The 23,942-nt window shown below is 54.0% G+C and overlaps 9 protein-coding genes across 9 annotated transcripts; 6 read left to right on the plus strand and 3 right to left on the minus strand.

The window, feature by feature from the left end:
- Nucleotide 1: 1 nt before the first annotated feature.
- On the minus strand, nt 2-2,250 carry RFC3 (replication factor C subunit 3). Its single transcript, XM_076639833.1, has 11 exons — nt 2,137-2,250; nt 1,899-2,050; nt 1,770-1,834; nt 1,560-1,693; nt 1,383-1,462; nt 1,215-1,288; nt 963-1,122; nt 781-862; nt 576-705; nt 345-477; nt 2-219 (listed from the first exon to the last, which is right to left on the minus strand). Exons 1-11 carry the CDS (start codon nt 2,173-2,175, stop codon nt 105-107), a joined length of 1,164 nt encoding a protein of 387 aa, XP_076497953.1. The 5' UTR covers nt 2,176-2,250; the 3' UTR covers nt 2-104.
- A 20-nt stretch (nt 2,251-2,270) lies between these two features.
- BDY24DRAFT_349876 (putative signal peptidase) lies at nt 2,271-3,870 on the plus strand. Its single transcript, XM_076637689.1, has 9 exons — nt 2,271-2,403; nt 2,506-2,548; nt 2,624-2,690; nt 2,810-2,959; nt 3,043-3,168; nt 3,248-3,264; nt 3,332-3,346; nt 3,574-3,603; nt 3,702-3,870. The coding sequence occupies exons 1-9, from the start codon at nt 2,356-2,358 to the stop codon at nt 3,746-3,748; spliced, it is 543 nt and encodes a 180-aa protein (XP_076497954.1). The 5' UTR covers nt 2,271-2,355; the 3' UTR covers nt 3,749-3,870.
- Nucleotides 3,871-4,070: 200 nt separating this feature from the next.
- BDY24DRAFT_384578 (UDP-glucose dehydrogenase) lies at nt 4,071-7,523 on the plus strand. The gene is made up of 15 exons (XM_076639834.1): nt 4,071-4,184; nt 4,351-4,368; nt 4,494-4,536; nt 4,727-4,904; nt 5,039-5,047; nt 5,140-5,158; nt 5,289-5,319; nt 5,460-5,750; nt 5,853-5,928; nt 6,049-6,294; nt 6,437-6,521; nt 6,599-6,680; nt 6,771-6,838; nt 6,946-7,088; nt 7,186-7,523. Exons 1-15 carry the CDS (start codon nt 4,151-4,153, stop codon nt 7,273-7,275), a joined length of 1,413 nt encoding a protein of 470 aa, XP_076497955.1. The 5' UTR covers nt 4,071-4,150; the 3' UTR covers nt 7,276-7,523.
- Nucleotides 7,524-7,613: 90 nt separating this feature from the next.
- BDY24DRAFT_384591 (uncharacterized protein) lies at nt 7,614-9,278 on the plus strand. Its single transcript, XM_076639835.1, has 4 exons — nt 7,614-7,694; nt 7,821-8,492; nt 8,590-8,696; nt 8,798-9,278. The coding sequence occupies exons 2-4, from the start codon at nt 7,920-7,922 to the stop codon at nt 8,811-8,813; spliced, it is 696 nt and encodes a 231-aa protein (XP_076497956.1). The 5' UTR covers nt 7,614-7,694; nt 7,821-7,919; the 3' UTR covers nt 8,814-9,278.
- On the plus strand, nt 9,182-10,713 carry BDY24DRAFT_384592 (uncharacterized protein). Its single transcript, XM_076639836.1, has 3 exons — nt 9,182-9,768; nt 9,848-9,889; nt 9,967-10,713. Exons 1-3 carry the CDS (start codon nt 9,339-9,341, stop codon nt 10,395-10,397), a joined length of 903 nt encoding a protein of 300 aa, XP_076497957.1. The 5' UTR covers nt 9,182-9,338; the 3' UTR covers nt 10,398-10,713.
- A 426-nt stretch (nt 10,714-11,139) lies between these two features.
- Nucleotides 11,140-13,304, plus strand: BDY24DRAFT_440262 (pyridoxal phosphate-dependent transferase; the record flags this gene model as incomplete). The annotated part of the gene is made up of 9 exons (XM_076644504.1): nt 11,140-11,274; nt 11,358-11,465; nt 11,548-11,737; nt 11,839-11,991; nt 12,089-12,328; nt 12,409-12,469; nt 12,618-12,868; nt 12,936-13,155; nt 13,221-13,304. Exons 1-9 carry the CDS (start codon nt 11,175-11,177, stop codon nt 13,302-13,304), a joined length of 1,407 nt encoding a protein of 468 aa, XP_076497958.1. The 5' UTR covers nt 11,140-11,174.
- Nucleotides 13,305-13,514: 210 nt separating this feature from the next.
- On the plus strand, nt 13,515-16,060 carry BDY24DRAFT_384594 (M17 family metallopeptidase; the record flags this gene model as incomplete). Its single annotated transcript, XM_076639837.1, has 13 exons — nt 13,515-13,885; nt 13,986-14,171; nt 14,247-14,302; nt 14,376-14,445; nt 14,507-14,526; nt 14,640-14,826; nt 14,897-14,912; nt 14,972-15,082; nt 15,156-15,188; nt 15,277-15,490; nt 15,571-15,633; nt 15,729-15,860; nt 15,940-16,060. Coding segments are annotated over 13 exons (1,561 nt in total), but the record flags the coding sequence as incomplete, so codon positions are not given.
- A 901-nt stretch (nt 16,061-16,961) lies between these two features.
- On the minus strand, nt 16,962-21,224 carry ATG1 (serine/threonine protein kinase ATG1). Its single transcript, XM_076636328.1, has 10 exons — nt 21,016-21,224; nt 20,463-20,600; nt 20,131-20,323; nt 19,999-20,057; nt 19,781-19,920; nt 18,667-19,694; nt 17,680-18,576; nt 17,465-17,592; nt 17,238-17,394; nt 16,962-17,154 (listed from the first exon to the last, which is right to left on the minus strand). The coding sequence occupies exons 1-10, from the start codon at nt 21,133-21,135 to the stop codon at nt 17,048-17,050; spliced, it is 2,967 nt and encodes a 988-aa protein (XP_076497960.1). The 5' UTR covers nt 21,136-21,224; the 3' UTR covers nt 16,962-17,047.
- An 873-nt stretch (nt 21,225-22,097) lies between these two features.
- BDY24DRAFT_18325 (uncharacterized protein) lies at nt 22,098-23,022 on the minus strand. Its single transcript, XM_076636338.1, has 3 exons — nt 22,414-23,022; nt 22,307-22,348; nt 22,098-22,181 (listed from the first exon to the last, which is right to left on the minus strand). The coding sequence occupies exons 1-2, from the start codon at nt 22,936-22,938 to the stop codon at nt 22,319-22,321; spliced, it is 555 nt and encodes a 184-aa protein (XP_076497961.1). The 5' UTR covers nt 22,939-23,022; the 3' UTR covers nt 22,098-22,181; nt 22,307-22,318.
- Between the last annotated feature and the right edge of the window lie 920 nt (nt 23,023-23,942).

Below are 23,942 nucleotides of genomic sequence, written 5' to 3' on the forward strand. Positions count from 1 at the left end.
ATGGTTTGGGTAGAGTGTGAATGACATGAGTCGTTACGTTACGAAGAGAAGAAAAGCAAGGGCAGAGGGAGAAGGACGAAGGAGAACGAAGCAGCAGGTAGGGTCTAATCGACTAGATCAATCAACTTCCTCTTCGCATCGATCTCAACAGCAATCTTGAAGCTTCCCAGGAGACCGGTGAGTTGGATCTTTTCCGAGCCGCCGAGGGAGAGACGATGCCTGGGTGAAGGAACGAGGCGCGCGAGAAGGAAAGGAGATGATCAGTTACGATTTCGAGAACGAGTACCGTGAGGGCGAGATAGATGGAAGAAGGGTCGAGCAGCAGAAGAGGACGTCAAACTCACTCAGTCTTCGCCAGTTGATCAAGGAGGTACACCCTCGCTGGATCCGCCAGCTCGAGCGTCTGAACGAACTCGTACGCTCCCATCACCAGATCCTGCAAGGCGAGTCCCTTGTCTGCTTTCAGCGCTTGGACGACTTTCAAAGTTACAAAAGAAAACGGAGCGGAGGTCAGACCGAGGTCGAGTCGAAAAGGGAAGAGGACGCGTCGAAGAAGAGAGGAGAGTCGAACGAACAGTTGTAGGCGGTGGTGAACTCAGCGGTCATCATGCTCTCGATAACACGCTGGATGTCGTCTGGATGTGGGTTTCCGGTGCAGGCATATACGGCTGATTCGTCGACGATGTCGAAAGCGGCGTGGCAGGCCTGGAGGAAGAGGAGTTGAATCAGTTTCTCAGGCTCGACATGAACGCGAGGAGGAGTGAAGGGGAATGATCTCACTTGAAGGACGTTAAGAGCTCTTCGCATGTCTCCCTTGGTGAGTTTGAGGAGAGCGGCGAGACCGGAAGGATGGAGGTTGATTCTGAAGACGCGACGGAGAGACGAAGCGAGGATCAGCGTCCGTTTCCGAATCAAAGACGAAGTTCAAAGATGAATGGCGTGGAAAGTTATATCCTACTCGCTTTTCAGCCTCGATAACGACCTTCAACCTCTTCTCGACCTCCACGACGGGGAGCGGTGAGAAACGGAACCTCGTGCAACGAGACTGGATGGCAGGAGTGATTTTGTTGACGTAGTTGCAGATGATGCAGAATCGGACTCGTTTGGTGTGTTGCTCGATGACTGAGTGTAGCATCAAACAAGAAACGGAGAGTGAAATCAGCTTGGGGAGTTCGAAGGACGCGACGAGAGGGAGAAGGAGGAGAGGAACTGACCTCGTCGAAGAGCAGCTTGAGCAGCGTTGGTCATCATGTCTGCCTCGTCGAGAATGATGAGCTTGAATCCCTTCCTGGAAGAGCACAGGATAAGAGGAATGGATCAGCATCGTCTCGTTCGCACGAGGGAAGGGAAGAAGGAAGGGTCGCGAGGAGGAGGAGACCGACTGATAAAGCGTTCCCATCTCCGCAAACGACTTGATCTGATCTCGAACGACATCGATTCCTCGATCATCGGAAGCGTTGAGCTAGAAGTAAAGGATGGAAAAGTTTAGAGTTCGCAGGCGGGAGGAGGAAGCCACGAGGAGTGGACGATGGGGAAGGGAAGGGAAAGAGGAAGCTCACCTCGAGAATGCTCTTCGAGAACTCAGGACCGTAGATCTTCCTTGCCACAGCCAAGATGGTACTCGTCTTTCCCGTCCCTGGAGGTCCGTAGAAGAGGAGATGTGGAAGTCGTCCCTTTTCGATGAATCGTTCAACTGAGAAGGGAGAAAGAGAGCGATTGAAGGTGAGCTCGAGGAAGGAGGAGGAGCGAAGAGGAGAGCTCGAACGAACTGGTTGTAGTGATAGATTTGTGGGAAACGACGTCGTCGAGGGTGACTGGACGATACTTCTCAACCCTGTGAAAACAATGAGAATGATCAGAGTCAAGGAGAAAGGGGCAGGAAAGGGAGAGAAGCTCACCAAGGGAGGTTCTCGTTCTGAGCAGCTGGAAGTGGAGCTGCCTTCTCCTTCCCTTTCCCGTTTCGAGGAGCAAAGAACGAGTTCACAGGAGCGGCAGGTTTGGATGCTGGAAGGGGAGGAGCCATGGCAATCTCGGGTGCTGCTTCCTGGGGCTGGACGAGGAGGAGAGGGAACAGGAAGGGATGGTGAGCTCGACGCGAGGAGATCGAAAGGGAGGTCCAAACGGCGAAGCTCTCACCTTCTCAACCTGGGGATCAACCATTTCGACGTCGTCCATGTTGAGAGATGAGTATAAAGAAGGCTAGGGAGGAGTTCGAGGTCGATTGGGAGAAAAGGGGAGGGTGAAGGAGGTGGACGGTGGAGGGAAGGAAGGGATCACGTCTCTCGAATCCATTTCGTTCGAGCTCGACCTGCCAGCGAGGGCACCTCAACCGCATCTTTCTTCAAACTCATCAGCATGTTCGCATCGGAAATCCAAATGATCAAGAAGCTCGGAGTTAGAGGAGTGAGTTTTTCGCATGTTTATACCGGGGAAGGGACAGAGGCAAGGGAAAAAGGAAAAGAAGGGAGCTCAAGCTGACCTTTCCCCTTCCCTTCCTTCCTCCAGCTTCTCCTCCAAGGGCTCAACATCGCCACAGTCGTTTCATCAGGTCAGTTCAACCTCTGATGGGATCATCCTCACCCTCTGATCTCACTACTGACGCTCTCCGTTTTCTCTGGACCAGGTCTCATGATGTGGAAAGGCCTCTCCCTCGCAACCAACTCGGAATCTCCCATCGTCGTCGTCCTCTCGTGAGATCTCCTGCTCCCCGCCTCCTCTCCACTCCTTAGACCCTCTCAATATCTTCGGACGCCTCCCAATATACGCTGTAAGCTAAAATACATATCTTCTTGCTCTTCTCCCTCTACAGCGGCTCGATGGAACCAGCTTTCTACCGAGGCGACCTCCTCTTCCTCACCAACCCTGCCAACACCCCCTTCGTCGTCGGAGACATCACTGTCTACAAGATTCCTGGAGCGGATATCCCTATCGTGCATCGTGTCATTGAGGCTCATGATGTGTGAGTCGTCTCGTCTTTGGAGCGAAGGAAGGGAAGAGGAGAGAGGTCCAAGCTGATCTCGTTTGGTTTCCATTTCCTTCAAGCCCTCACGCAACGAAACCGGATCAGCTGCTGTTGACGAAGGGAGATAACAACGACGCCGATGATATTGGACTGTACAATGGAGCTCAGTGGCTGAAGAGGGATAACGTTGTTGGGAAGGTTCGAGGGTGAGTTGGGAGTTCGTCTCGTTCAGCCCTTTGTTTCGAGTCGCTGACCAGTTTCACACTGTTCTTGCTCGATGAATAGGTTCCTGCCATTCATAGGTGAGTCCTGAGATTCCTTCTAATCTTCCGAGCTCGAGACTGACGCGCTGTTCTGTTTTCCTCGCAGGTTACGCGACGATCGGTTCGTCTCGTCTCGTTTCCTCCTCTCCTGTATGCTGAGCTACCTTGCTGATCTCTCTACCTCCTTCCTGACTCTCGCATCTATCAGCCAGTAAGTCTCGTTTCGATCTTCGAACACCAAGTCCTGCTGTCTCCTGCGTGCACTCGCTGACCGCGCTTTCCCTCCCTCTTCTCTTCGCCGTTTTCCTCCGTCGCTTCTGCATCGTGTGCTTTTCTTCTTTGCCCTCGCAGTGAACGACTACCCTCAGTTGAAATATGGTACGTGCCGCCTCTTCTCTCTCTACTCCTTGGCCTCAACGAAACTCTCTCATCTCATTGCTCACGCGTCTCGTTTTGTTTCGCTTTCCCTTCTTCAGCCCTGATGGGCGGGATGGGTCTTTACGCTCTCTTCAACCAGGAATGATCTCTATAGAAAATAGGTACTCTGATTACGTTTTTTTCCCTTTTTCCTTTCATCGAAAAACTACGGGCGAGCTCGACGCGTTTCGTTCCTCACACAATCAATCAAAGCCTCTTGCCGCCTGCTCCGAGATAGACCTCTCGTCTTCCCTCCCGCTGCGATAAGCAACACCTTCTCTCTCGATTGCCTCGACGGGCTTGTGATCTCTTCCCGTCTCGGACCAGTAAAGATTTTCAAGGGAACGGGATTGTGAATCTAAACGAGTCTCGCCTGCGCGTTCGATCCGGAATTCGAGTCGAGGCCTTCTTGCACTTTGGTTTCCCATCTAACCTTCTCCTCCCCTCCCCTTCCTTCCAAACTCTCCTTCCCTTCCTACCCTTCCCTCACCCTCCTTTCTCTACTACCATGGCCCCTACTCAAGTTAAGAAGATCTGCTGCAGTGAGTAGCTCCTTCCATGCTGGCTTCTGGAGGAGGAGAAGGAAAGGGGAAGCGAGTAGCGAGATCTCAGCCCTCCCTCCTTCCCCTTCTTTGCTTTGCGATTGTTGATGGAGTTCTTGCTTTGGAAAGTTCGGTACTGACTCTATACTTTCTTTGCCTTCTCTAGTTGGAGCTGGATACGTCGGTGAGTCTGATCTATCGTTGGGAGAGGCGGAGGAGGGGACAGTCTTTGTGACACGTCGAGTCGAAAGAGAAGAGGAGAAGGGCGAGGTTGCTGAACCGTTTTTCTCCGTCTTCCGCTCTGTTTAGGTGGACCTACTTGCGCTGTTATCGCTCTCAAGTGCCCCAACATGTCAGTCCTTGTCTCTTTTTGCTCGCATCTATGTTTGTTGTAAAGAAAACGCGTCCTGATCCGTCGCTCCTCCCATCTCAAATTCCCTTCCTTTCCTCCTCCTTCCTCTCCCCCCAAACTCTCCTCCCCACCTCCTGCCCTTTCGCTCGCAACTCCCTCCTCCTTCCTCCCCTTGCTTCCTCTCATGCAGCATCGTCACCATTGTCGACTTGAACCAGGCTCGAATTGACGCTTGGAACTCGCCGACGTTCGACCTGCCCATCTACGAGCCCGGACTCGAGGATGTCATTCGAGAGGCCAGGGGACGAAACCTCTTCTTCACCACCGAGGTCGACAAGGCTATCGACGAGGCCGACCTTATCTTCGTCGTGAGTACTGACTCCCAATCCGATCCGTTGAGAGCCGCGCATCTGTTGGAAGAAGAGGAAAACAGGGAAGGGGAAGGAAGAAGAAAGAGGAGAAGGCTGACCTTGTTCGGGACCGTTCCAATTACTTCTTGCAGTCTGTCAACGTGAGTTCTTTTACATTGCAATCTCTCGAGGTGGGTTCTAGGGTGTATAGAGGAGAAGCTGATCTGTTCTTCATCGTTCGCTGCTATCGTAGACTCCCACCAAGAAGTCTGGTACGTTTCCTCCTCCTCGCTCTCTTCGTGCTTCAGCCCAAACCCGCGTCCCCATTTTTAACCTTCAAGAGAACGCTGATCTTGATTCTCCGCCTGTTCCTGTTCCTCTCTTCTCCGTCCTTTCCTCTAGGTGTTGGAAAGGGATTCGCTGCCGACCTCAAGTGAGTCTCCATCCTTTCAGCCCACGTTTCTTTGCTCGCCTCTCGAACAAGCACCCTCCTTTTGTCTCAGATCACCCATCTCCTGTTTGATCTCGCTTCAGAGCTGACCTTTCTCTCCTTCCTTTCTTCTCCTCTCTCAGCTACATCGAGCTCGCCACCCGACAGATCGCTCGAATTGCTACCACCTCCAAGATCGTCGTCGAGAAGTCCACCGTCCCCTGCCGAACCGCTGAGTCCATGAGGACCATCCTCGACGCCAACTCCCGACCTGGAGTCCACTTCGATATCCTTTCCAACCCCGAGTTCCTTGCTGAGGGAACCGCCATCGCCGACTTGTTCGCTCCCGATCGTGTCCTTATCGGATCTCTCCAGACCGAGGAGGGAAAGAAGGCTTCCGCTGCTCTTTCCGCCGTCTACAACAACTGGGTCCCGTGAGTTCGAGCTCTCTCTCTCTTTCTTCCACGCGACTAGCTCTCGGCTCGTAGGAAGGAAGGAAACGGTCGAGCTGATCTTCATTCTTCTTCCCTTTGCAGCACCGACCGAATCCTCACTGTCGGTCTCTGGTCGTCTGAGCTTTCCAAGCTCGCTGCCAACGCCATGCTCGCCCAGGTTCGTACTACTTCTTCTTCGTCTTTCCCATCTCACCTCTGAGCTCTTTAGACGACGCTCCAGATCCTCTTCTTCGAACTCATCAAGCTGACCTCGTTCTCGACCTTCCCTCTCCTTCAGCGAATCTCCTCCATCAACGCTCTCTCCGCCATCTGTGAGGCCACCGGAGCCAACATTGACGAGGTCGCCTACGCCGTCGGAAAGGATTCTCGAATCGGTCCCAAGTTCCTCAAGGCTTCGGTCGGTTTCGGAGGATCGTGCTTCCAGAAGGATATTCTCAACTTGGTCTACCTTTCCGAGACCCTTCACTTGCCCGAGGTCGCCGCTTACTGGAAGGCTGTCGTTGACATGAACGAGTACCAGAAGGTGAGTTCTTCGTCCAGGTATCAGCGAGGTCGAAGAAGATGGGAGGAGGGAGGGAGGGAGGAGGGAGACGCGTGAGCCGGGGCGGTGAGCTGAATCGAACCGAGCTGACCTTTCCTCCTTCCCTTCTTTCGCCCTTCTTTAGAACCGATTCTCCTCCAACATCGTCAAGACCCTCTTCTCCACTGTTACCAACAAGAAGATCGCCGTTCTCGGATTCGCTTTCAAGAGTTCGTCTCTCGTTCTCTTCTCGTGCCTCACCTCCTTTTGCTGACCTTACCGCTCGTCACTCTCTTTATCACTCCAGAGGATACCGGAGATACCCGAGAGTCTGCTTCCATCACCCTCATCAACAACTTCTTCCAGGAGGCTGCCAACGTTACCGTCTAGTGAGCTTTGATTATTTCTGCTCGAAACCCTCGTTCTTCGAAGAGCTCGTTTCTGACGCTTCGACACCTTTCCCTCCCTTCTTTCTCCAGCGACCCTGAGGTCAAGGAGGCCCAGATCTGGCAGGACCTTACCGAGAACGGAGGAGACCTCGCTGCTTGTGAGTCTTTCTCTATCGCGTCGACGCGTCTTCCTCCTCGACCTCTCCTCGTCTCAGCTCGCTGACTCCTTCCTTTCTTCGTCCTCCCTTTTGCTTCTACCCTACAGACAAGAAGAAGATCACCATCTCGAACTCTGCTCTTGAGGCTTGTGAGGGAGCTGCCGCCATCGTCATCGCTACCGAGTGGGACGAGTTCAGGACCCTCGACTGGACTGCCGTTCACTCCAAGATGAGCAAGCCTGCCTTCGTCGTGAGTAGAAACCCCTTCTTCGGTCTTGCAGCCCTCCATACGAAGAACAGCTTGCTGACCCTGCTTTGCCTGGTTCATGCTCTCGCTCTCTCCTCAGTTCGACGGACGACTCATCCTCGACGCTCCCGCTCTCCGAGCCATCGGATTCTCTGTCCACCAGATCGGATCCGGATGGCCTTCTTTGTAGATGATGGGTCAGGCTACTCATCTCTTTTCTCTTTCGCTTTTATAGTTGTTTCTCTCTCTTTCGGGTTTCGGTTCATTTTCCTCTGGCTCTTCTCGTCACGTCCTCTCTTTTTGCGTCGCGCGGACGCGTCCTGTCCAACCCTTTCCTTTTATTACCCACCTCTTCCTCCCAGTATTTCTCCCTCTAAACAAGGACATAGATAGATTGCTCCTTATGATTACAAAAATTCTCGCTCTCTCTCAAAGAAACAAGGCCTTGGAAGAGAGAAGATGGCCGCCTTCGAATGACTCCGGCCTTCGGATTGACTTCTTTTCTGGCACAGCGTTGGGATTTTAGATTCCTTCCTTCTTCCCTCTTTCTTGCGAGCTGACTTCAAACCACGACCTTCTCAAAGAACGTCCTCAAGCTCAGCCTACATCGTGAGTTTGCGCTTGATCTCTGCTTGTGCTAGTAGATATATCCCCCGCACGAGAGAACGAACAGACCCCCCTCTGATCGTCTGTCCCTCTTCCCCGACCTTTGTCGTTGCTCCTCTCTCTTGACAGTTTTCTCGCCTCCCCTCTCTCTCTCTCTCCCGTCCCTCTTCTTCCCTTTCTCCCTCTCTCGCTGGCACGCTCCAGTCTCACCACCCTTCCCTTCAAAAAATGGCGATCCACTTTCAAGAAAGGAGCTCTCTTCGTCGACGAGCAGGAACGACGGAACCCATCTCCTCCTCCTCTTCACCTTCGACTTTATCATCCTCCCTGAGCTTATCTCTCGCTCCCCCTCTGAACTCGAAACCTACCCTTCCTCTCTTCCTCGCTCTCCTCTTCGTCCTCCAACTCCCACAATCCACTTCAGCAACTCCCTTTCAATCCAACGCTCGAGCTCGCAGTTCAACGAAGTCGACTCCTCTCTTCTTCCCTCGAGCAGAAGGAGACGCTCAAGGAGGCGTCAACATCGCCTTCATCGTCGCACCCGTAGCCATCGCTTCTCTCGTCCTCGTCCTTCTCCTCGTCATGAGCGTCAGACGAAGACCCAAATGGAAAGCCTTCTTCAAGAGAGCGTTTCAAGGAGACGTCCTCTCTTCCGTGACAGAGGAGAGAGCCATGACCTCCACGGCCAACTCGACGCCTGCTACGACTGGCTCAGCGGGGACGGGGACGATTGTGGCTACTGGGTTGGGAGTGGGAGGGAGGGAACAGACAGAGATAGAGAGGCAGAGAGCTATCGTTTTGGTGAGCTTTGTTTCGACTCGTCATCCTCGTTCGGTTTCCCCTCTCACGAGAAAAGGGAAGGAAGGAAGCTCAATACTTTCTCCTTGTTTTTTGTCAGGCTGATGCGAGGAGGAATCAACGTGCTGAGAGAGCGAGGAGGAGAGGGAGTCAGCGGAGTGTCAAGTCGTTGCCAGTTTATAGGGTCGATCTCGACGACAGCGAGATGTGAGCTCGTCTCCCTTCCCTGGGGTTCAACTGCGAAGAAGAGACTTCCAAGGACGGTTCTGACCCTTCCCACTTGTCTTTCTTTTTCGTTTTGTCTACAGGGTTCTCGTAAAGTGAATGACTTTTACCTTTCGAAGAACGAGAAAGCTGTCCGTGAATAGCTCGCCGACTGACGCGTTCCGTTTCTTCTTCCCTCTTTCTTCCCCTTCTCCCAGAGGAGACGACCAACTCCAAGACGAAGAAATCGAATCCCCTCACTCTTCCCTCGACCTAGGAGACTACCCTCGCAACTCTCGCTCCCACGACGAAGACCCAGGACTCGATCCTCCTACCTCAGCTCCTCTCCTCGCCGACGACGGACGACCCTCGAACGAACACGACTCTAGAGACGACACCACCACTTCCTCCCAAATCAACGTCATCCCGTCTTCAGCTCCCGCTTCAGCAACTCGATTCGACGCTCGCTCGGCGTCGGTCTCGACGATGGACACGTTCAGGCCTGATGGAGGAGGAGGAGGAGGAGGAGGAGGAGGAAGCAGTGATGGCGGCTCGCACGCGGATCTGATCCACCACGGATGGGGAGAAGCTCCTTCGTACGATGTCGAGTCGTTCAACGGTGGTGCTGGAGGCAGGGAGGAGGTCATGGCTTCGGGAGCGAGCACGCCGAGTCGACTCGAGGAGGGAGGAGTCGCGTCAGGATCAGGCGGTCCCTCGGACGCCAACCGTCGACCCTCAGGATTCAGCAGGTTCTTCACTCGCAAACAATCAGCAACATCATCCTCCTCCTCAAACGGTCCTACCTCCTACCCTCCTCCTCCATCCTCCACTCAACCCCTCTCCACCGCTACAGGATCGAGATCGACCCATCGACCTTCCTTCTCGGGCTCGTCGTCGACGCTGAACCTGCCGTTCGGGAACTCGTCGTTGAGCTTGCTGCATCCCGTTTCGACGAGGAGGAGCTCGGATGCGACGAGATTGACGAGCCCGAGTTTGTTGAGCATCTCGGCGCCGTTGACGGACACGCTCGTCAAGACCAATTTTGAACCTCCCTCGAAAGGGTGGACGCCGGATCGTGAGTCTTGTCTTCCCTTCTCTCAGACTGTGGTGACGACCGAGAACTGACTATTTACATCGATCTTTCGTTTCATCAGAGATGAAGTTCATCTCGTCGACGGAGAACTTGGGGAAGTACGGTAAGTCCCGTGTTGAGGTCGATGAAGACGCGTCGAGCTTTCCTCTGACCCTCTTCCTCTTTTATGCTCCTCGCCAGCCGTTCCATACGGTCCCTCGTCCACTCGTCGATCGATGGACTCTCGTCGTCGCTCAGGAGAAGAGGAAGCACCGCCTCCCGCCTTCGACGACTCCCCTCGAATCGACGGACTCCCCTCGACCTTCTCACCCTACCCTACTCCCTCCCCCGAAGCCTCCTCCTCTGGCCTCCCCTCTTCCTCTACTCCGCCTCTCTCATCCACCGAGGAGAATGCTTCCACCTCCTCCACCTCCCTCGCACAGACGAACGAACTCACTCCTCCTGCGAGCCCAACTCCAACCGCGACCACGACCACCCCCCATCCTCCCGTCCTGATCCCCGAGACGGATCCTGAGGTTTCTACCAACAACCTCACCTTCTCTCCCGCCCTCTCCGTCATCCCTGCTACACCTATCACCCCCGTTGGTGAAGGACGGCACAGCGCTGCTTGATTTCCCTTCCCGCCCTCCCTCTCTCTCTCTCTTCGTTTAGATTCGTTCGTTCGCTCTTCCCTCTCTCTCTCTCTCGTTTTGCTTTTGATACCTACCTACATGCCTTTCTCTCTTCTCTTTCACGACCTTCACGCTTGATTCCTCTTTTCGTCTCTCTTTGCAACGCTCGCTCTCGTTTCCCGCTCTCACGTCGCCTCTTTTGACTCACGCCCTCCCTCTCTATCAGCCGCTTTGGACTTTTTGCCTTTGACGATTCCTCGCATCTTCATCTCTTTTATCTTCTTTACGCTATCGTTGCTGCACAGTCGAATACATGTCGCCTCTGTCGTTCAAGAGGGAGAGGAAAGCAGAGCGGGAAGACGCGACGCGTCTCGACCTCACGCTTCGTGGAACTGTTGCCCCCTCTCGGCTCAGCCATAATCAGCCCCGTTCCCTCCCGCTCAATATATTTCGCACGCTCCAAGCCTGACTTCCTGTTCTCAGAGGTACGTCGAAGACCGAGGCAAGGGTACCTTTTTGACGCCGTTATCAGCGAGCGTCTCTGAACTCGACCGCTTGCCCTCCTTCTCTGCCACGAGAAAACCTTCAGCTCACATCCTTCTACCACCCAAGGGGACTAGTTGAAAGCCCTAACCCAACCTCGACGCAGAGCAGGGGGAAAAGATAAACTTGCCCGCGGTGTTCAAGAAAAGCGCCGTCTTGAGTCCCTCTCTCCTCTTCCTCCCCTCTTTCGTTTCGAGTTCATCCTTCAACCACAACTCCCCTCCCCCTTCTCGAATGTCCTCCTCCCTTCTCTCCACCCTCGGAACCAAACCCGTTGCTCCCGTCGATCCCTCTACCAGGTCTACGTTCTATCGTTCGAAGACCGTTCCTCGAAGTGAGCTCAACGAAACGCATCTCTCCCTCCCTCCCTCCGATGCTTTTTGACCTGACCGTCTCCTCCTTTTGCCTTCTTCTCAGCTGCCGTCTCAGGAAAGGGAATCTACGTTACCCTCGACGATGGCTCCGTCGTGATCGACGGTGTGGGAGGAGCTGCTGTGTGCTCTATCGGAAACGGAGATGAACGAGGTGGGGGAGCTCACTTTCCCTCCCCCCCCCCCCCCCCCCCCTTCCCTCCTTCGAGCGAGAACTGATTGTTCTCCTTCCACAGTCGTCAAAGCCGTCACCGACCAAATGCAAAAACTCGCTTTCGTATACTCGCAGCAATATTCTGTACAGCCCGCTGAGGATCTTGCGGATCTTCTTATCAAAGGATCCAAGGGAGTGTTCGCTCGAGTTGCCTTCGTCTGTGGTGGTTCTGAGGCGAACGAGTCGGCTATCAAGTTGGTTAGGCAGTACTGGTGAGTTTCACAACTATCTATACCTCTTCGAACGGTTTGAGACGAAAACTGACGCGTTACGTCTCTCGTTCGTTGTGTGCGTCGCGTCGCGATCTCTCCAGGTGGCAGAAGGAGGAGACCAAGAGGAGCGTCTTCATCGGAAGGAACATGTCCTACCACGGCAACACCCTTTCCACCCTCTCGGTTGGACATCACCCTGTTCGACGAGCTCCCTACGAGGCTATCATCGATCAAAAGACTTTCCAACACGTCTCGTTCGTCCTCTCGTCTCGCCCTTCCTTCCTCCTTAGTCTCCACCTTCCTCCTTCTTCTACCTCTCAAGCTGAACTAGTTTCTTCTTCGATTCTATAGTCCCGCTCTCTACGAACACCACGCTCTCCCAGGAGAAACCCCTCTCGCTTACAGTCGTCGACTCGCCGACGAACTTGAGGCCAAGATCCTCGAGATCGGACCCGAGAACGTTGCTGCTTTCTTTGCTGAGCCAATGGTCGGTGCTACGACTGGTTGTGTTCGAGCGACGGAGGGATACTGGCCGATGGTGAGGGAGGTGTGTGATAAATATGGGGTTTTGCTCGTGCTCGACGAAGTGATGTGAGTTGATCTCTTTTCTCCTCCTTCCGGAACTATGAAACTGATAATTTATCACTCACTCTCTCTCTCTTCTACTTCAGGTGTGGAATGTGGAGGATGGGGAGCTTGTTCGCGTTCACGGAGCTGTGTGAGGGAGTCACGGTGTGTCTTTCATTCCGTTCCCGACGCGTCCTTGCTCTCCTCTCTTTCTCTGCGTCCCAAATCTCGAGCTGACTCTCTCCCTTCCTCGTTATTTTTTCGTCTTGACCAATCTCGAACCGAATCTCTCCCTTCCTCGTAATTTCTTCAGCCTGACATCCTCACCTGTGCAAAAGGTCTCGGATCCGGATACGTTTCTATCGGAGCCATGCTCGTCAGTGGGAAGGTCATCGACGCAATCAACCAAGGTCCCACGAGTACAGCAGGTCACTGGGCGCACGGACACACCTACGTCGGTCATCCCGTCGCTTGTGCTGGAGCTCTGGCGGTTCAGAAGATCATCGAGGAGGACGGCCTGGCTGCTCGAGTCAAGCCTCTCGGGGATCGTCTTTCTGCTGCTCTGTTCGTCCCAGGCCCTCTCTTCTGCCATACTTTCCCTCGGAACTGATCTGTCTTCTCTTTACTGCAGCCGCAAAGGTCTCCTCAACTCGTCGTCTCCGGTCTCGAAGTTCGTCTCGGACGTGCGAGGATTTGGTCTCTTTTGGGCAGTGGAGTACAAGGCTCCCTCGTCTCTCTCGCCTCGTTTCGCCACTCGTGTCTACGAGCACTGTCTCGAGCTTGGACTGGTGACCCTTGGACTCCCTGGAACGATTGATGGAAAGGAGGGAGAGGTCGTTATGCTCGCGCCGGTCAGTTCCTCGTCCCTCCCTTCAAGGACTCCTGAAGCTGATCTCGCCATCTTGTGTTCATCCAGGCTTTCATCTGTACGGAGGAAGAAATTGATAAGATCGCGGCGATCGTCATCCAGGCGAGCGAACAGGCGTTCGCTGGACTGTAAGGAGAGACGAACGGCAGCAGTTGAGGGAGAGATTCGATGAGAATTATAGAGTTCGAACTTGCGTAGAATACATGGTGATACTTATCGGCGTCTTCTGAAACCAGAATAAGTGTAACTGCTGGGATAAATGGCAGGCAGAATCCGTCGTCAAGGTCGTCGAAAGCTTGACCTTTCAGCCCTCACGGCTCACCCCGACCTCTTTTGTCCTCGAATGACCACCTTCCTGCTTCGCCAACTTCCTCGAACCACCTCCCATCTTTCTCCCGTCTTCCGAACACAACGTAGGACCATGTCGGACGCTTTTCTTCATCTCATTCCTGCCGAAGGATCCTCGACGACCATCACCTCCTCCCTTCCTCCCTCCATCGAACTCCTTCACGCAGCCTCCCGACCCCTCAACAAGGCAGGTGAAACTCGGATCTTCTATTCCGAAGGCAAAGTTCATGCTACCATCGTTGTTGGAAAAGGAGAGGGCGACGAGCCTGTCAGAGTCGCTGTAGGAACGGGAGTGAAGAGTCTGAGGGATGCAGGAGCCAAAGGAGTCGTTGAGATCGCAGCTCTTGGAAAGGGACATGCCGCTGGTGAGTCTTCTCGGATGTGAATTCGATGTTAGGCTCGAGCTTTCTCAAGACGTCTACCTACTTCTCTGAAAGTCTGACTCCTTGGTCGCATTTCAAACAGGAACCGCCTCGACCCTCGCCCTCTTCCGCTACCTCAACCTCAAGACTGCTCATGGCTCTCCAGCTCTTGCTTCCGCTCTCAAGGATAACGAGAACGGACCTTCCATCACTCTCAGACCTTCAGCAGAGACTGTAGCATCCTCGAAGGGAGAGCTCGATTGGGAGACTGGCAAAATATATGCAGATGGTGAGCTCGACTTTCCCTTCTTTCCTCCCGTCGAAACAGAGAGCTCATTATTGTCTTTGCCCTTTGCCTGAACAGCTCAGAACTGGGCCCGTGAGAGCATGGAGCTTCCTGCGAACCTCTGCACCCCTGAGGTGAGTCTACACTCATCTCCAGCTCGAGGTTTTCCTCCTCAAGCTGACCTTTCCGTCTCCTCCCTCTTCTCAGATCTTCTGCGAAAGAGCCGCCGCTCTCTTCAAAGACGTCCCCAACGTTGAGGTTATCATTAGAGACGAAGGTAAGTATACTCCCAAGCTCGAAACTGGGACCTAAAGCTGACCGTACCTTCTTCTTGTCAGCCTGGGCTCGAGAGAAAAAGGTGCGTCTCACGCGTCGTGCTTTGCCTTTCTCCTTCTCCCCTTTCTCCATTGACACTGATCTGCTTTAACCTTCCATGTACTCGCTGTTGTCTTGGTCCACCCGAAACTTCAGATGAACTCCTTCCTCTCTGTGACCGCTGGGACCCACACCCCTGCGAACTTCCTCGAAATCCACTATTCTCATCCCGAGTGCCAGGACGATCGACCTATCGGACTCGTAGGAAAGGGAATCACGTTTGACTCTGGAGGAATTTCTCTGAAGGCTGGTGCTGATATGAAGTTGATGCGCGGCGATATGGGTGAGTCGTGAACGGGAGAGCGACGCGAAGAGGACTGAACGGTTCTGACTCGTTAAATTCTCTCTCGCAGGCGGAGCAGCAGGGATGTGAGTGACTCGACAGAATTTTCACAAGCTACCTTCTGAGCGATCTCTTCATTTTACAGGGTCGGAGCTACGTACGCCATTGCGAAACTCGGAGTGAGGACGCGACTCGTTACCTGCACTCCTTTGGCTGAAAACATGCCGGGACCTTCTGCTACGAAACCTGGAGACGTGTAAGCTCGATGAGTCTACACATCTTCTCCTTTTACGATTACTGAAGCTTTCTTCCTTCTCCTCAATTCACAGGATCTTCGCCATGAACGGGAAATCAATCGAGGTGTGCGTTCATCTTCCTTTCCTTCCCACTTTTGAACGATACGAGTTGACTGTTCTTTCTAATTTCTTCGTTCTCCTCATATTCTAACAGCGACAACACCGACGCTGAAGGCAGACTCGTCCTCGCCGACGCCCTCTACTACCTCTCATCGGAGTTTCGTCCTCGAATCCTTCTCGACTCCGCAACCCTGACCGGAGCCTCAGCGATCAGTCTCGGATCAACCTTCAGCGCTGCCTACTGTAGCGACACTTCTCTCTGGGAGGATCTTGAGGCCGCTGGGAAGCGAGAACACGATCTCCTCTGGGTGGGTTCGAGCGAGGACGAAAGGGAAAGGAGAAGGCTCATCGCTGACCTACCCTCCCTTCTTCTCTTTCTCGCCGACAGAGAATGCCCCTTGACGATACCTACACTCAAACGATGAGAGGAACCAACGCGGACTTGTGCAACGTTAGTCTCTCTCTCTTTATCGTCGATCTTTCGTTCTCTTGTATCGTTTCTGACGCCTTCGTTCCCCTCTCTTTTTGGACGATCGCCCTCCTCAGATCGGAGCGAAATACGGAGGAGCCTGCATCGCCGCTGCCTTCCTTAAAGAATTCGTTCACGGTCTCACTGGAGAAGAGAAGGACAGGACCGACATCAAGTGGGGGCATTTGGACATCGCCGGAACGATGGACGTGAGTCGAACAGCAACGCGTCTTTCTTTCTTCTCCTTCGCCAACTGATTCGCTTCTTCTTTCTTTTTCTCCCTGCAAGGCTTCATCCGAATCTGCCTACCAGATGAAGGGAATGACGGGACGTTCTGTTCGAACCGTAGCCGAGTTCGTCCGAGCTTCGGCTCTTGCAAAGAGAGATTAAATGCTTCTGAACGCGTCCATCTCCTTCTTTTCGTTCCCTCGGCTCGAATCGAAGCAAGGAGAAAACGAAGTACTCGTTCATGTGCTAATACAACCAGAAACAAGATAACCAAAAGGAGAAGCAAGAGAGAGAGAGGGCAGAAAGACGAAGGTTTTAAGTAAAAAGAGGTGAGGGAGGTTGGAGGGAGGGACGCGACGCAAAAGGAGGATATCACGAGAGAGAGCAGATGATAACGGACTGAAAACGACGCGCACGAAGGGAGGGGCAGGGGCAAAGAGTAAAAAGAGCGAGCGAAAAGAACACGGAGGGAGCGAGAGCGAGTAGTGGTACAACTGCGAAGAGACGAAGGCAGATTAGCGTCGGTTGATTTCGAGAGAGAGGAGAGAGGGCTCACCAAAGTTTGAAGCGGCGGAGGGAAATGTACGAGTGAAGTTGAAGAGAGTCGATGCGAGTGAAGTGAAGGGGTTGTTGGGTCGTTCGAAGCGTTGCGAGGGAGAGTTGAGAGCTGTTCGAGAAGACGCGTCAGTTCGACGACGAAGACAGTCCGAGTCGATGAGAGAAGGAGACTCACTCTTGGGATGGGGAACCGAAAGAATAGACAGATAAATGAAGCTGGCGTGTAAGAAAGTCGCCGAACGAGGGGATGCGAAGACGATTGCGAGTCGGGAGAGAGGTTGGAGGACGAGGTGGGTTGAGTTGAGATGGAGGGGAGAGGAGGGTGAGTTTGAGGTTGGGACCGAACCGAATGACCGAACGAATGTCCTGAGTGATAGGTTGGGTAGGAAGATTGAGGGTGTGATTACGCCGCGAAGTTGGAGTGGTGGGAATGGGTGAGAATCCGGAACCTGAACGAGAAGTAACGACGAGGCCCTGATCCGACGAATGTTGAAGACTGGATCAGGCGAAGGAAGGGAAGAAGGGCATGGTTTGAAGAGTCCAACTGAGAGGGAAGGAGGAGGGAACCAGAGGCGATGAGGTGGTCCTGAAGGATACGAGGAGGAGATGTTCACATCGAAGGAGTGGGAGAGGAGGAGAGGGTTGCGGTCGTGATTTGAGCGGAGGCTGCCATTCGTCGGTGGAGACTCTCGAGTCGTTTCATAGCAGCGAAGACGACTGGAGGAAGAGAGATAGAGATGTGAAAGTCAGCTTCTCGAACGGCGAAAGAAAGAAAGGAGCAGGGATACTGGAGCACTCACACTTGTCGATGGTCGCCTTGTCCTCCTCCTCGATCGGTCTCCCTTCTCGAATTGTGTCATCGAGAACCGTCCTCCACATCAAGATCGCCGTCTCGTAGGAATGTTCGATGGGTACGAGATCATCTCCGAGAGCCTCGTTGATGGCAGCAGCTCGAGACTGCTCGAAGGGAAGGAAGAACGGGAGTCAGCGTCGCGTCGAAGAGGACGAGGAGAGGCGAGGAACTCACGATCTCCATCGCCCTGTCGTAGAGGATCTTGTCGGTGAAGACGTTGTACTCTCCCTCTCCACATCGACTCTTGGCGATCTCGGCCTTGTCGAAGCACTCGTTGAAGCGAGCTCTGAACCATTGGACGGCTGTGAGGGAAGAAAGGCAAAGGCAAGGGGAGTCAGCGACGCGTCGACACCGAGACAAAGCGACGTCGAGTCCTTGCTTCTACTGACCTTCGTTGAGGTCACCACTCGCACTGGCGTCGTAGGTTCCTCCTTGAGACTCGAGGAAGCTCTTCGCAGCGATGACTCCTCGTTGAAGCAAAGCGAGAGCGGCGATGTAGAGACTGACCGCCTCGGCGGCGACGACGTCCGTTCTCATCATGGAACTGTCCGATCCCGAGTTCGAGTTGGCGTTCGACGACGATCTCCTCTTGGTCTCCTTCTGAGCGAGTCCCGAGAGGTAGAGCTGGAAGCCTGACGACGATCCTGGAGAGTTGTCCGACGTTGCGAGTGCGCTTCCTCCTCCCTGGTGCAAGATCTGACCGACCTTCGAGTCTGCGAGCTCGATCACCACGACGGCCTTCTGGGAGAGATCCTCGAGGAGGAGAATGAGAGACTCCTCAGCTGCGTCGACGTCTCCTGATCGGATGAGAGCTTTCCTCCTGGCTGTTGCTCGAGCGACGACTCCCGCTCCTCCTCCTGGCGACGAAGGACTTGTTCCGAAGAGACGACCTGAAGCGGCGGAGAGAGCTCGAGCCAACGCTCCGACGGTTCCTGGCGACGAGGAGTATCGTTGGGAGGAAGGGATGAGACTGTTGGCCGAGGAGACGCTGCTCTGCTGCTGAGGAGCGGGAGAGTTGGTAACGGCCTGAGGAATCGAGAGAGGACGTGTGAGGGAGGAGGAGTGTTGGTGATGGAGGGGAGAAGGTCTGTTGGGTGACGAGGCAAGGGCGAAGGGAGGAGTGATGGAGAGGGCGAAGGAGTTCGAGGAAGGGGAGAAGGAGTTGCCGCCGAGGGGAGGGCTCTGGCCTGAGGTCGTGGTGAGAGCTGAGATGGGACGACTGAGAAGACTTCGAGAGCTGCGTCGACGGTTGACGGTTGCTGGTCCACGAGCGGCTGCGTCGAGTTCTGTTGAGCGAGACGAGGGAAGAAGGTCAGAAGGAAGGAAGGGAGCGATGGGAAGCAAAGACGCGTCGAAGAAAGAAAAAGGGTATTCACCATCCGCCAAAGCATTGATCTCAACCGTTCTCTTCTCAACGACGACGTAATCCTTCCCAGGATCGTCATCCTCGTCTCCGAACCCAACTCCTCCCGAGCCAGAACCGGAGGAATGTCTCTGCATCGACGGTCTTCTCGACCCACTCGCCGTCCTCGCAATCTCGACAGGTCCGACTCCCGATCCGAACCTCCCGTGCTCGCTCCCATCCGACTCGACGGTTCCTCCGACGATATACTTCGGCTCGAAGCTCTGGCGACGAACCATTTGTCCTCGAGGAGAGGTTGGAGTGGAAGGTGCGGGAGATTGGCTCGACGAGTTGAAACGAGACGGTTGAGGGAGGGTTGGAGATATCGGAGGAGGGTGGTAGGAAGGTCGAACCGTGCCAGCTGATGATGGAGAGGATGAAGAAGGGTTGGAGTTGTGAGGAGAGATGTGACCGAGAGTTGGAGAGGCTGGAAGAGGGAGAGCGAAGGGAGGAGGAGGAGGAGCTGGACGCGTTGGAGTTGGAGCTGGAAGCCGATGGTCCGACGACGAGGAGCGAGGTTCTGGAGGGTTTGAAGGAGGAGTGGGTCGAGATGGAAGGAGTTTGACCATGGAGGAATCGGTGGGAGGAGTCGAGGAGGTAGGTTGCATCGAGGGAGGAGGTTTGGGGATGGGATGCAGTTCGGGTTCTCGCCCCATCTTCTCTGTTTCCGACCGAACGACGTCGTTCCTGAAGAACTCCTCGAAGCCCATCCTCTGAACGGGGTTCCTCTTGAGCAGACCTCGAATCAGCTCCTTCAATCCTCGACTGACTGGAAGAGCCTTGACTCCTCCCTCCGTCGTCGGCGTCGCCCAACCCGACTTCTCGTCAGGAAACCGGATCCGATCCTCTCCTCGTTCGATCTTCTTGAGGAGTTCGACGTGATTCTGAGCCTTGAAGGGAGGACGACCGACCGACATCTCGTAGAGGACGGTTCCAACGGACCAGAGATCGGCCTTCGCGTCGTACTTCTCGTAACGGAGGATCTCGGGAGCCATGTAGAGCCTAGAAAGAATCGGAGAGCGACGAGAACGGACGTCAGTCTACCTCTTCGAATGATGTAGAGAGCAGAAGAAAGAAGAACGACTCACGGTGACCCACAAAGCGTCTCAGCCATGCTCGCTCCCTCCAAGAACCGAGCGAACCCAAAGTCGGCGACCTTAAGGATCGGAATTCCGAGAGGATGACCAGCAGCGACCTCAGTAGCCGTCGAAGGTTGAAGAAGCAGGTTCTAGACGAAAGGAAAGAAGGAGAAACGTCAGCACGAAGACAAAACCCCTCTCAACCGACACGCGCGGAGGTCGCTCACCTGAGGCTTGATGTCTCGATGAATGAGGTTCTGCGATCTCAAGAACTTCAACGCCAGAGCTAGAGGAACGACCAGAACAACGATATCAGCTCCTACTTCCCGATCTTGAAGAAAGGAACGCAGAGGACTCACCGAGCTGTCCCAAGAAGCACCTAACGACGACCTCGTCGAGTCCTCCCTCTTCGGGATGAGGCCAGTACTGAGGTTTCGTCCCTCCCTCTGGGATGTAGTCCAAGCTCGATAACCTTCCTCTCTTCTTGATGTAGAAGGAGAGGTCTCCACCCGAGCAGTAGTCCATGATGAGGTAGATCTTGTCTTCTTGCTTCTGCGAAAGGCGAAGGAGGAGGAGGCCGGGGAGGGACAGAGAGAGAGACCGAGGGAGGTCAGTTCGTTCCTCGTTTGAGGGATCGACGAGAGATAACGAAGGAGTGGCGAGTGGGAGCAAGGAAGACGATGGTACGAACGATGCAGTCCTCTAGTCCTACGATGTTTGGATGATCGATAGCTTTGAGGATGGCGATCTCAGCTTCGAGGTTCTCGAGCAGCTTGGAGGTCATCTTGTTGCGCTGAACGACCTTGATGGCGATGGTTTCCCGAGTAGACTGAGAACAAGAAGACGTATCCGGAGCAGAGTCAGCAACAACATGATCTCGAGAGGGAAGCGAAGAGATGTAAAGACGTGGAAGCAGGGTGGCAAGCTAGAGGAGACGAGGGTGGCGACATCATCCACGCGCGAGCTTGTCTTCTTCTCTCTCCCTCCCTTCCTTTCTCTTTCGCCTAAGGGGGACATGTACGATCCTTCCTCTTCAGTCGTAAGACTGTAAGAGTCTATTAATCCGGCCTAGACCTGATTGAGATCCGTTCCTTCTCCCCAACGGAAAGCCGGAGGAAGGAAGAGGGGTTCGACAACAGCTCACCCATCCCTCCTCCCTCCCTCCCTTTTGTGGTTGAGCTCCTTCCACCTCTTCTCCCAACCTTCCCTTCCACATTTTTCAACCTAGACAAATTCCTACTTACAGCCTTGTATCCTCTTAGTACCGTAGCGAAAGACCCTCTTCCGATCTCTGAACCCAAGAGGTAGTTTCCTACTTGCTCTCGAGGCTCCCTCCTTGGAGTCGAAACAGCGTTCGATGTCATCGTCGAGGACGGAGGGACGAGGAGGTTCAAGGGAGCCAGTAGAGAAAGAGAGAAGTTGAAAGTTGATTAGGAGGGAGGTGAAGAGGAGAGGGAGGAAGTGGTTTGATGAGAGTTTGTTGATCGGGAGATGGTGGTGGTTTGGGGGAGAGCAGGAAGGGGGCGAGAGAGGAGAGCGAGTTCAAGGGAAGGAAGGAGGTCGTTCGTTTGTGCTCCGTCTGCCCGAGACCTTCTGTTGATTTGAGAGTTTTTGAGTTTCTAGAAGGGATTTAATCCGAGGAAGGGAAGAGGAGAAGAGGTGCGGACAATCTCTGCGAGGGAGGAGAGGGTTGTGGAGGGTTGAGGAGAGACGAGGAGGGAGGGAGGTCGAACGAGCAGTCATTCGACGTTTCAGCTGCACTGTCTCGTCCTCCCTTCTCTTTCCTTGCTTCGGACTAGCATAGGCAGAATCAACCCATTAAGATCTCAATCTCTATGCTTCTTCCAACTCGAGGAACCCTACAAGAAACGGCGGAGAAATCGATCCAAAAGCGGAGGGCAAGATAAGAAACCCGCCGGACGCGTCCTTCTTTTGCTTCGACTCGACCGAAAGAGGAAACAAGGTTGGCATGGAAATCCTTCTTTCTTCCCAACTCAGCACCGTCCTCGGCCTACGTCAGACTCGTTAGAGCTCCTATCCGAGACTCGTCGGCAGATTGAGAGGCAGGAAGGTTCTCTCTCTTACGGCTCAAAGTAGAACATGGCGAGGGGATGATAAGAAGATGGCCCGCCGAGCTGTTAATCTCGCTCGTTGTTGACGAAGAAATATATATATTCGCTTGGACGAGGTATGTCTTAAGTCAAGAGTTAACTATGATTCCATCCGATTGAGACCCCGATTCCAAAAGTGGGACGGTAGAAGAGTCGAACGAAGGCTGGTCGAATCCGCGACGCGTCTCCTTCAATCCCTCCAACCCTCTCTCTCTCATTCTTCAAGGCCGTTCGCACCTCGAGAACCCACTAGGAGCCTCTCTCAAAACCCCTATATTCGGTCTTGAGCTGATCCCATCCTACAACAAAGAAGATCAAGTAAGAAGTCAGAAAAACCATCCCTCACTCTCGTTCGACCGTCGCGCCGTCAATTTGATTCTCCATCTTTTGAATCACACCTCAGGGACATGGAATGTATATTTACGTCGAAGGCCATCTAATACGCGTAGTGAGGACCGTATCGAGCCTGGAAACCAGCACGAGCATCAGCACCGGTGCAAGGGAAAATCGCGTCAAGCGCAAGTTACTCACCTCAGCGTGCCTCAGCAATCCGTTCGCATCCCTATTCACTCCCTTCTTCACCTCCCACATCAGAATCTCTACCCCGAATCTCTCCCAGAACTCGACCCGTGCGAGCACCTGTGTCCAAAGGTCAACGTTTGCTGTCGGTCTCCCACTCGACAGCTTCCACCCTCTCGCCTTCCACCCCTCGACCCTCTCCGCTAATCCAAGCACAGTATACTCCGAGCTCATCGCAATGATGATCCTCTTGAATCCAAGCGACCTCCAAGGCTCGAGTCCGAGAGCTTCGATGAGAGCTTGAAGGGCAGCTCGCTGATTCGTGTCCGCTTGATCCGACGGTTCCAGAGCTCCGTAGTGCTCTACTCGCGAGTTCCCTGATCCTAGAGGACCTGCTAGGACAGACCAGTATCCTCGAGCTCCTGGTAGGCCATTCCTTGGGCAAGAGAAGGAGGCGAAGACGAGGGCGGTGTCGGGGTTATCCTTCAGAACGTACCGTCGCTCCCCGGTGAAGAGATCTGCGCGAGATTCGAACATGGTGGTGGCAGGTGGAGGAAAAAAGTGGCGATGAGAGAAGTAGGTTGAGTTGGAGGGTAGAGGAGGGAGTGACTGAGAAAGAATGCGAGAAGATCAGCCTCGGATCGTTCGAACCAAGCGCTCTTTCCTTCCTTTCTCTCCACAGACGGAAACGTTGAAGCTGCTCACCAGAGTTCCCGCGTAGAACCTGTTCACCGTGTTGAGAGCTATCGAGTCTGCTTCCAAGGACGCTGGGATCGACGAGCGTCCCCGTTCGTACCACTCCAGCCCGAAGCTCTGAAGTTCGATGGCCGCTCTGTGATCCTGGAGACGTCCTCTTCCGATGTTGTCGAGGTAGTTCCGTCCGAAGATGAGCTTCAGGTTCCTGTCCGAGTCGTCGCCGTTGAAGATTAGGCTACAAGGAGGGAGGAGAAGGCGAACCATCAGCAACGAGTTGAGCGAGAACTCTCTTCGACTGTTCGTCCCTTCCTCTCCTCCTTCATCATTCCACGACGAGGCAGCTACCAAGCTCTACCGAGAACTGCAGGGAGTAGCTGTGGCCATAGCATGATAGTGGGATAAAACTCACGCGTGAAGCACGTCTCCGAATCCACCAAAAACATCCTCGTCCGTCGGCAGCTCGACCCCAACTCTCGCCGCAACCTCCCTTGCTTCCTGAGATCGATAGGATCTTCGATAGGCTTGAGTTCGTTGGTAAGAGTTGCCTGTGAGTAGATCGACGTCGACCGGCATGCTGGGAGGAGGAAGAAGTTGGAGGGCTGAGGAGAAGATGGGCGTTGGAAGGAAGGAGGGCTGAAAGTCAGAACGAGCTCACCAATTCCTTCCCTTCCTCTTCCAGTCTTTGTCCTCCAATTGAGATCAGGGCTCACTCATCTTGCCGAGCGAGTGAAAGCAGGCCTCTCTCACCGGAACCGAAGGTCTTTCTTCTGGAAAGTATTCTCGCTCGACTCCAACCTCTTCGCTCTTCTAAGTTCTTGCTCTTGCTCAAATCATCGCTCCTCCAC

Source organism: Mrakia frigida, assembly GCF_051309035.1.
Source record: "Mrakia frigida strain ATCC 22029 unplaced genomic scaffold BDY24scaffold_10, whole genome shotgun sequence".
In the NCBI taxonomy this organism is placed as follows: domain Eukaryota; kingdom Fungi; phylum Basidiomycota; class Tremellomycetes; order Cystofilobasidiales; family Mrakiaceae; genus Mrakia; species Mrakia frigida.

What these genes read in the sequence shown, in the direction of transcription:
- RFC3 (XM_076639833.1), bottom strand. Translation starts at nt 2,175, where the DNA reads ATGGACGACGTCGAAATGGTTGATCCCCAGGTTGAGAAG. An exon ending in GAGATGGGAACGCTTTATCA is followed by an intron (nt 1,289 to 1,382) that starts GTCGGTCTCCTC and finishes GTGCTCTTCCAG; the next exon opens with GAAGGGATTCAAGCTCATCA. An exon ending in GAGCTCTTAACGTCCTTCAA is followed by an intron (nt 706 to 780) that starts GTGAGATCATTC and finishes CTCTTCCTCCAG; the next exon opens with GCCTGCCACGCCGCTTTCGA.
- BDY24DRAFT_349876 (XM_076637689.1), top strand. Translation starts at nt 2,356, where the DNA reads ATGTTCGCATCGGAAATCCAAATGATCAAGAAGCTCGGAGTTAGAGGA. An exon ending in CGCCACAGTCGTTTCATCAG is followed by an intron (nt 2,549 to 2,623) that starts GTCAGTTCAACC and finishes TCTCTGGACCAG; the next exon opens with GTCTCATGATGTGGAAAGGC. An exon ending in CTACCCTCAGTTGAAATATG is followed by an intron (nt 3,604 to 3,701) that starts GTACGTGCCGCC and finishes TCCCTTCTTCAG; the next exon opens with CCCTGATGGGCGGGATGGGT.
- BDY24DRAFT_384578 (XM_076639834.1), top strand. Translation starts at nt 4,151, where the DNA reads ATGGCCCCTACTCAAGTTAAGAAGATCTGCTGCA. An exon ending in GTCTACAACAACTGGGTCCC is followed by an intron (nt 5,751 to 5,852) that starts GTGAGTTCGAGC and finishes TTCCCTTTGCAG; the next exon opens with CACCGACCGAATCCTCACTG. An exon ending in TCTCGGATTCGCTTTCAAGA is followed by an intron (nt 6,522 to 6,598) that starts GTTCGTCTCTCG and finishes TTATCACTCCAG; the next exon opens with AGGATACCGGAGATACCCGA.
- BDY24DRAFT_384591 (XM_076639835.1), top strand. Translation starts at nt 7,920, where the DNA reads ATGGCGATCCACTTTCAAGAAAGGAGCTCTCTTCGTCGACGAGCAGGA. An exon ending in GGCAGAGAGCTATCGTTTTG is followed by an intron (nt 8,493 to 8,589) that starts GTGAGCTTTGTT and finishes GTTTTTTGTCAG; the next exon opens with GCTGATGCGAGGAGGAATCA.
- BDY24DRAFT_384592 (XM_076639836.1), top strand. Translation starts at nt 9,339, where the DNA reads ATGGCTTCGGGAGCGAGCACGCCGAGTCGACTCGAGGAGGGAGGAGTC. An exon ending in GAAAGGGTGGACGCCGGATC is followed by an intron (nt 9,769 to 9,847) that starts GTGAGTCTTGTC and finishes TCGTTTCATCAG; the next exon opens with AGATGAAGTTCATCTCGTCG. An exon ending in GGAGAACTTGGGGAAGTACG is followed by an intron (nt 9,890 to 9,966) that starts GTAAGTCCCGTG and finishes GCTCCTCGCCAG; the next exon opens with CCGTTCCATACGGTCCCTCG.
- ATG1 (XM_076636328.1), bottom strand. Translation starts at nt 21,135, where the DNA reads ATGACATCGAACGCTGTTTCGACTCCAAGGAGGGAGCCTCGAGAGCAA. An exon ending in GTGCTTCTTGGGACAGCTCG is followed by an intron (nt 20,058 to 20,130) that starts GTGAGTCCTCTG and finishes TCGTTCCTCTAG; the next exon opens with CTCTGGCGTTGAAGTTCTTG. An exon ending in GATCAATGCTTTGGCGGATG is followed by an intron (nt 18,577 to 18,666) that starts GTGAATACCCTT and finishes CTCGCTCAACAG; the next exon opens with AACTCGACGCAGCCGCTCGT.
- BDY24DRAFT_18325 (XM_076636338.1), bottom strand. Translation starts at nt 22,938, where the DNA reads ATGTTCGAATCTCGCGCAGATCTCTTCACCGGGGAGCGACGGTACGTT. An exon ending in GATTGCTGAGGCACGCTGAG is followed by an intron (nt 22,349 to 22,413) that starts GTGAGTAACTTG and finishes GCTGGTTTCCAG; the next exon opens with GCTCGATACGGTCCTCACTA.